Source organism: Triplophysa rosa, linkage group LG19, assembly GCF_024868665.1.
Source record: "Triplophysa rosa linkage group LG19, Trosa_1v2, whole genome shotgun sequence".
In the NCBI taxonomy this organism is placed as follows: domain Eukaryota; kingdom Metazoa; phylum Chordata; class Actinopteri; order Cypriniformes; family Nemacheilidae; genus Triplophysa; species Triplophysa rosa.
Window position 1 is genome coordinate 8,364,738 of NC_079908.1, and position 9,213 is coordinate 8,373,950.

General features: G+C 42.2%; 1 protein-coding gene across 1 annotated transcript; it reads right to left on the reverse strand.

Moving 5' to 3' along the window:
* Nucleotides 1–4,431: 4,431 nt before the first annotated feature.
* LOC130570216 (olfactory receptor 6C74-like) lies at nt 4,432–6,554 on the reverse strand. Its single transcript, XM_057360417.1, has 2 exons — nt 6,368–6,554; nt 4,432–6,031 (listed from the first exon to the last, which is right to left on the reverse strand). Exon 2 carries the CDS (start codon nt 5,998–6,000, stop codon nt 5,017–5,019), a length of 984 nt encoding a protein of 327 aa, XP_057216400.1. The 5' UTR covers nt 6,001–6,031; nt 6,368–6,554; the 3' UTR covers nt 4,432–5,016.
* Nucleotides 6,555–9,213: the final 2,659 nt, after the last annotated feature.

A 9,213-nucleotide genomic window follows, 5' to 3' on the forward strand; every position in this document is an offset into this window, starting at 1 on the left:
CATCCTGAACGGCAACTTGTGCAAGTGCCTGTTCAGGGTACGCATATCTAAATGGGGCGCAACCCCCCGCCTTTCTTGGGGACAATGAAGTATGGGGGCGTTTGCTGTGATCGTTGGTTTTCTTGTGTAAGATCATTTAACATTGATGAAGAACACAGTACTGCCTGACTCTGGAGGACGTACAGATATTGAGAGCTTTGGTCGTTGAACTGTGCGGACGGTTGCGGCCCGCATTTCATTTCAACTTAAACGCTTCGAAAATAGGCACTTTTCAGATATTAACTAACCTGAAAAGACATGCCAACCTCATTATCTGCTACTGTCAGGGACAGAGAGAAGGACATGTTCTGCCAACGGGTATAATTAAAATCGCTTTTTATATTCTTCCTCTTCTTCTAGACATGGCTGAATCTTGTGCTTAGCAAAGTCAGACATTGTGTATTTTTATTTGTATGTTATTGTATTGTGACCAAACAGGACTAGTACAGAGATATGTTTGAAACCAAAAAAGCTGTTGGCTGGTCAGTGACAATGAGAAAAATAATCATGGGATTTTGGTTGGCACAGTGCGCCTGTTTTATTTCTTATTGCCTGTGCACTTGACACATGTATCTATAAATAAAAAATATGTAGGCCTATGCCACCAGGTTTGAATAGGAATATCTTAATCATATGAATTTGCCCTCAGTGGCAGATGTAGGTGAACGCTACACAGCCTCATACATTTCTCAGTTCTTGCTGGGCTCCTGAAATTTGTTGGATCAGAGAAAAGTCTCATACTCCAGAGAGGTGTGGGCTGAATTCTACCTTTTTTTAAAAGTGTCCTCCTCTCTGGAACATCACAGCAGGTGTTTCAGGGAGGATGGGGAAGGCTTATAAATAAATAGAGAGAAGGTCTGGAGCCACCGCTGCAGCAACATCTTGTGGTTGATTTAGAACTTGTCAAAACACCTTACAACACTTCTACTACATACACAAGATCTCTCTTTGTCGCCATAAACTTTCCACCACCAGCCACCATCAGCTTGAATGTTACACAACAGTACATGTGGTTTGAAACAGCTGTTATCTAAAGCAAAGAAAGTGTTTATAATTACAGGTATATGGTAGGTGGTATGAAAGAATATAGCGACACTATGAAATGTCAATGTCAGAGATTTTTCTATTTTGTGTAGACCACTTCGGAAGACATAAACAATGCTGGTGCAGCGCTAGTCCAGAAGAACCTGATGTTTCAGTTTTTTAACACTACACAAACGTTTAAACAACCAACAGAATATTTATATATTATAGTTGTAAAATGTTTCAAGATATTTAAAATATCTTTAAGATTTAATTATATACTGTATGTAAGATTAAAAAATAAATCAATAAAACCAGAAGTGCTGCTGGACCAGTGTTTACATCTTAACTTATGACCAGCAATAAATGAAATGCTGCGCGTGAGACTCAGAAAAATAATTATACATTAAAAAAGCCCACAAATACAGCAGTCCCACAAATAATATAGCGGAATATATGTTCTAGGAATAATTTGTACAGTTTTATTACTGTACAGTGGTGTGTTATGTGCGAATTGGGAGAAGTAACCAGTAAAAGTAGTTGAGTACCAGTTTAGTGATTCTGATTTTACAGTACATCACATTGTTAATTAATATCAACAGATGTTTTTATAAGAGCTTTAATTTTCTGTGTAGTAGAAAGTGACTGTCTTCCAAATACAGAGCCCCCTGGAAGCTTTGGTATAATTATAACCCTGGCTTTGGGTTAACTAACAGCTGCCAAAAAGTGTCCGGGCAAGACCGTTATCATCACAATCATCATCAAGTGGATGGGGTGTTACTCAATGGAACTCATACTCATTTATACTCTAATTCTATTGATCAGCCTCCAAGAATGGCTGGCAAGCAGAGTGGAGTGACTGAATAAATGGTCATAGCGGCACAGTCTATCCTGCCTCTAAAAAGCTATTTGTATGCAATTACTGCACTTAAGACAGGTTGACAACTGTACAGCGGAGATATACTTGTAAAGTCAACAAGAAATCAAAATATACCCTGTTTCTTTACTTTTAAAACATGTTCCTTGGTCTTTTTATGCATGTTTTAGAAAAACATTTATTTGTTATCTTTTATCAAAATGCACCCATCAAACAACTTTCCTTTAAAGCTGACATCACCAGTCCCTCATAAGGGATACTTACACTAAAATCACACAAGGTCACAGAGTCTGTGCTGTTTATTACTAGCAGCGGTTCCTACTCGATGATATCAATAATGATATATACATGCGCACACGCACCCATGCGCACACACACACACACACACACACACACACACACACACACACACACACACACACACACACACACACACACACACACACACACACACACACNGGGGAATGTAAACATTTATTATTTAAAAAGTATTTAAGTATGTTCAACATTATCACACACAAACATCAAGAATCAGCAAATGAATCTTAACAATGGTAACATGTTTCATGCTGTAATGCATCATACAAAACTCATTCATGACTCCCAGAATGCATTGCAGCATGAAGCATTTCACAGTTGTTGAGGTTCATATGTGGATTCTTGATGTCTGTATGTGGGCAAGTATGACAGGATTTCAATGGGCTTGGTCTGCTTTAAAACGGGTTCAATTTTCTCTAATGAAGCTGTGCTGTTTTTTCTTAATTATTTGCATTACAGCTATATAAATCACTCAAAAGATCAATAAATTAACCCACTAAATGATGATTGTGTACTTATTAAGCAGTCAACAGCATATAATATAATTTTCTCCTGATTTTCACGCCATAACAAACTAAGCTACAGCTGTCAGAAAGAAACTAACCTTAAAAAAATCAAGAGGCAAACTGTCCAACTAAAACAAACACTGTTCACCATAATGGTGACATCAAACAGAAAAAACAGTTCATTCTCAATAATATAAATATGTAAAGATGTTAATGCACAGCATAATCGCCAGTGACAAAAAAGGTCTCATTAACTCTCACAGTGTTTATATAATCCACACTTTGATTATATATACACTGTGAGTGTTAATTTGTCGTTTTTTAACACTGGCGATTTTACTGTGTGGTGTTTGTGGGATTGTGGCTGAAGTCAGTTTTAGTTTTTGTGTTCTATTTCTTTCTGTTCTTGTTGTTTCTGTGTTCATGAGTGATTCTGCTTGTTATCACTTCATTATATCTTTAACTACAACATTCAGTGTTACATTTCGCAGCCTGCAGTATGCTAAGCAGTGTTCATTTCATCTGGGCTAACCCATGTGGGGCCTACATGGAACCCACGAATAAAACCAGCTGAGGCCCAGCTATATACGAAGTCGAGGGCTGCTTCCGCAAGCGTCGGTAGCACAGTAGCAAATCCCCCCATTCACTTCTATTGTAACTAATGAAAGTCAATGGGGGGCTGTTAACAACATTCTTCAAATATCTTCTTTTGTGTTCTGGGACAGAATGAAAGTCATTCAGGTTTGAAATGACAAGAGGGCGTGTAAATGATGACAGATTTTTCATTTTAAAGGTGAACTACTCCTTTAAGATTGTGTTTTATTCTGATCACAAACAGTAGCACAGTTTGCATGACTATTATAACTATTGGTTATGTTGGTTATTTGATTGATCAATCTACAATTTAATAATGCTGACGAAAAGCTAAAACTTTTTTAGAAAAATAAACGTTTTTCAAATACTTGTGTGGGCAATTTACATGTATGGATTTTGGCATCTGCTTTCATCCAAAGCAACATAAGCGAAACATTCAGTCCTAACAGCATATTCCTAAACAGACACACAGGCACACAAAAATTCTAACTGAATAAATCATGTCATGATTTCCAAATAATTTTGAACTTTACGTTTGTTTTTCTTGCTAATTACTAGTGACTCTTGCAATCATATAGATATGAATAGGAATAGTATGTCATTAACAATAGTCTGAATGATTTAATAAACCACTAGACCACTGAAAAAAAACTCTTGTTGCAAAGCTGTAGTCCTGTTTTAGTATATTTTGTGGCCCAAGTTTCTAAGGCGGATTGTCCGATTTGTTCATCGCTGTACTGCAGTGATATACAGTATAATTATACAGTACAATCATAACATGAACTAACAATAAGCAACATCATTACAGTCTTAAATTTTAGGGCAAGTCATTGCAAGTTTATTTATATAGCACATTTCATACACAAAGGTAACTCAAGATGCTTTACATAGAGATAATCCAGCTGTAGACATCAGCCCCTTTTAAAAAAATATTTTATTAAAGATGCATTAAAAACTTTGTTTTCATGTTGTATAGTATAGTGGTTCTCAAACTGGGGACCCCAAGATGGATCCACGGGGGCATTATATGAAATATAAAAATGTATCATCAATTTTATGCAATCAAACATCATAAAAATAAGACCACCAACCAAAAGTATTGATGTTCCAGCATTGTATAACAGCATTTGTTTTTGGTTTAATTAAAATTCTAAGTTTAAGATTATACGTTTTATTTGGGGGGCCGCAAAGAGATGCACAAAGGGGGCCTTACAATGAAAAAGTATAGTTGTACTAAGGTTATAAATTGAAGATCAGATTTGAGAAAAATTACACCCGATATGTGCACAAAGCTTGATTCAAGGTCCATAAAAATGACAACAGAATATTACCCCAAGAGAGGATCAACAAATATTAACATTTAACAGATATGCATTCAATGTATTCTTTATTTCCTGCAAGTTTTTTGTTTCTCTACTCATTTGTTTTGTAGAATAAAATCCATATTCTCTGATATGCTGTGGTTTGCCTTTTTTGCCGAATAATTTTGTCCAATAAATACCTTAAAACCATTTTATTCAAATGGTTTACTCTTACCTGGGGGTACTTTGACCACCACACATAATGAATAAAAATACCAGTAACAATTAAAAAATCCTTCAAAACGCTATTATTTAAAATAGCAATTAATGTTAACTGATGGAGCCTTATTGTAAAGTGTTACAGAACAACAGATGTGTTTATTTCACATGTAATGGAGGGCACTGTTTTCCTGACTATAGGCTTATGTGAAGCAGTTGTACATTTGGAAAACACTCGCTTTATTGCATCTTGCAGCTCTTTGTTCCTTAAGCTGTAAATGATGGGATTCAATAGAGGCGTCAGCATGCTGTAAAGCACAGCAATGATTATACGAACCTCGGGGTCAAATTTTGCCACCCGATAGGAAATATACACGAACGTGGCTGACAAGTACGCAATGCACACCACTATTAGGTGGGACACACACGTGGCTAGAGCTTTAAGCTGATCTGCCGTGTTCATTTTTCGGAGCGCTCTGCCGATACAAATATACGAAGTTAAGATTAGAAGGAACGAACTGATAATCCCAAGGAGAGCGTTAGTTAGAGCCAAAATGCTGTTCCTAGTGGTGTCAGTACAGGCTAGGACCACAACAGATGAGTGATCACAAAACATGTGTTTAACCACATTGGGCCCGCAGTAAGGCACCTGAGTAGCCCAGACTGCCGGGGGCAGAACGATAACAACCCCAAAACCCCACGCAACAAACACCAACAGAATACACACGCGCTTGGTCATGATAGTCGTGTACCGCAGGGGGTTGCAAATGGCTACGTAGCGATCAAAAGCCATCGCGGTCAGCATAGCACGCCCCGTCACTGCCATAGAAAGAAAAAAGTACATTTGTAGAAAGCATCCTGTTTTCGAGATGGTTTTGACTCCGGTCAGCATCACAGACAGCATCTTGGGCATGGTCACCGATGTGTATATCACATCAGAGAAGGACAGATTGTGAAGGAAAAAGTACATGGGGGTGTTGAGCTTGGGGTCGGTCCGAACGAGGTAGATGATCATGCTGTTTCCGCTCAGAATAGAAATGTAGACGGTGAAGACAAAGGGAAGCATGGATTGATCCTTCAGGCCATCCAGGATGAAGAATTCAACAGGCCGGCTGCTGTTCATAGTGAGGATGTTTAAGCGAGCAGATCCTGACCTGGTTGAGAACACAAATGTGAGATATAACGGTAAAACCAAGCATAATGGAAATTATGTCACAGATCAACATCTTGCAAAGTGTTTGCTCCTTAAGTTAAGGAAATTCAAATAGAGAGCTTTTTTTTAACTGCATTAAAAATGCACAATTGTCTTTGAATTAACTAACAATACAAAGATTAATAAAATGGTGTTCTTTCACTAATGTTACTGAATGAGACATGTTACGAAAACATAAAATAATGATTAAGCTTCTTCTGGATATGCAGAGAAATCCCACTAACCTTACAATCAAATATTAAGTTTAACAATTTAAATGGTTATTGATATTACTTACAAATAGGGTCCCCAGTAAAAGTTTCTGAAGCAACAGAGTCACTAGGATGTTGTCATGCTGGTGTAGTCCTGTCTGACTAACATAAAACACAGAAGGCCTTTTAAATGCTTTGGTTGAAGGAGGATAAGATGGACTTTTTTCATACTAATGCTAAACTTTATATTCAATGCCTAGATGATGTTATGCATTCTGTACCCTTGACAGCATCTCTCATGGCGCATCATTAAAAAATGCAATATTATATGTTATACACTGTAGGATATTAAGGACAGCTGGGTTTATAATTATGTATACAGATATTTAAGTGTATATTCAGAAGTTTAAATTTAGACTTCATAAGTAGCCTATTTATTCTGTTTTTTTTTTTATAAATGCTTCATGTTTAAAGGGGAGACCAATAGTAAGCTGTTTAATGTAAAGTTCCAATGTGACAACATATCCCATGTACCCTGCTCTTGGTGCGTGTTGGTACAATGAAAAAGTATTTTATTTTTACTGAATGTTTAAAAATTATTTTATTGTAAAGACTGAAAGATTGACTTTCAGAAATTAACCATATTTGAAAGTAAGTTCAATGTCAAGCCAAGTTTTGGTTGGATAAGGTCGCATCATGTATTTATTTGTGCATGTTTAAAAAAAACAATGACCTCTGCCATAGATTTTTTTACACTGATCTTGTAATACAACACCTGCGGTCACAGGAAGAAAAGCAGTTCTGTATACATTCTTCCACTTATATCCACTTATCCACGATCCAGTGCGCTAGTCTCTGTTTGGAGACAGCCCTCCCCTTCTGCTGACCTCCAAAACAGACAAAGAGCTGCTCAGAGCTTCTGAAGCTCTGCGTGCGGTCCAAGTAGAGGCGCAATGCGCGTACTGGACACAACACGGATGGGGTTGGGTCTTCCTCCCCAGTGGGGAGCGCCTGCAAGTTCACCACCTGGTCCCGAAAAGGAGTGGTGGGAACTTTGGGCACGTAACCAGGCCGTGGTCTCAGGATCACGTGAGAGTCTCCAGGCCCGAATTCTAGGCACTCTGTGGACACAGAGAATGCTTGTAGGTCCCCTACCCTCTTAATGGAGGCGAGCGCCACCAGGAGAGCCGTGTTCATTGTCAGATGAGAAAGAGCGGCGTCTCCCAGGGGCTCGAAGGGGGGCCCTGACAGACTGACAGACGCCAGGATGCGCCTCTGCATGAGCATCCTGAACGGCAGCTTGTGTAGGTGTCTGTTCAGGGTACGCAGATCCAGAATGGGGCGCAACCCCCCACCTTTCTTGGGGACAATGAAGTACGGGCTGTAAAACCCGCTGAACATCTCGGCTAGAGGGACGGGCTCGATTGCTTCCTTCGCCAGAAGGAAGGGCGACCTCGGCCCAAAGCACGGGAGCATCCTCGCCTCTGACTGAGGTAGAGAGAACGCCCCAAAACTTGGGCGGGCGTCTGGCGAATTGGATCGCGTAGCCGAGACGGATCGTTCTCCCTAGCCACCATGACGGCCTGGGAAGCCGTAGCCAGGCTCCCAGGAACCGAGACAGGGGGACTAGGGGTTCGATCTGCTTTATCGTCACCCCAGGGGGTGGTTCGATGGCAGGCAGTGCGGATCCCTCACCCCCGGGGAAGAGGTCGGCTCTGCTGACTTACCTGCCTGGCGATGACGCAGCTCAACACGATGTCTGAGTGAGAGTGCTGAGGGCTGGTGAGTGTGCTCAACGCTGTGTCTCGCCACGACACAACGTCAAGTTGCCGACCACCGTCGTGCAGAGGGTGAGAGCGGCAGTAATTCTGACCCAAAGAGAGAGGACACTCGTTTTGTGAGTATGTGGGCGCTAGGCCCCCTGGAGGGGCCCAGCAGATGCTGAGACAGGGCAGGAACCGTCCCAATCCGGCCGCCCAGCGATGGAATGGCTGGGGGCGGGCCCAATGGTACACGCAATCTCCCTGGGGTCCTCACGTCAGGGCTGCTTCTGCTTCCTCTTCGACGCCCTGTTCCGGGAGGCCGTCTTCCTAGTTCCTAGCTGGAGCCAGAGCCGGCGACGAGGAGGGCCCGGGCTGCTGGGAAGCAGACGCAGCACGGGCCGAGTCGCGGCGGGGCAGGATGTGCTTAATGGCCTCTGTCTGCTTCTTCACCGTCGAGAACTGCTTGGAGAAGTCCTCGACGGTATCACCAAACAGCCCTCCTGCGAGATGGGTGCGTCGAGAAAGCGAACTTTCTCAGCGTCCCGCATCTGCGCAAGGTTGAGCCAGAGGTGTCTCTCCTGGATCACCATAGTGGACATCGCCCGTCCCAGGGCCCGCACGGTCACCTTAGTCGCCCGTAGAGCGAGAGCAGTGGTGGTGCGGAGTTCCTGCATTAGCGCTGGGTCAGTCCTCCCCTCGTGGAACTCCTTCAACGCCTTGACCTGGTGGACTTGCAGGATGGCCATGGCATGGAGGTAGGAGGCAGCCTGGCCCACTGCAGCATAAGCCTTCGACACCAGAGATGCCGAAAACTTACACGCATTGGACGGGAGTCTAGGCCGACTTCTCAAGGTTGGCGGCTGTCTGCGGGCACAGGTGTACCGCGACGGCCCGTTCCACCTGGGGGATGTCGACATAGCCCCTGGCTGCCCCACCATCAAGGGAAGTGAGAGTGACAGAACTGGTCTGATGGAAACGCGCCGAAATGGGGGCGTTCCACATCTTACTGAGCTCCTTATGCACCTCTGGGAAAAATGGGACCGGGGTTGGGCGCGGCTTGGAGTCGCGTCCAGACCCGAGGTACCACGTATCCAGCCGGGGCGGAGTCCGGCATGCAAATTTCATTCGCCAATTTCATTGGCCTTTTCCAAACAGTCAGAAGACGATTG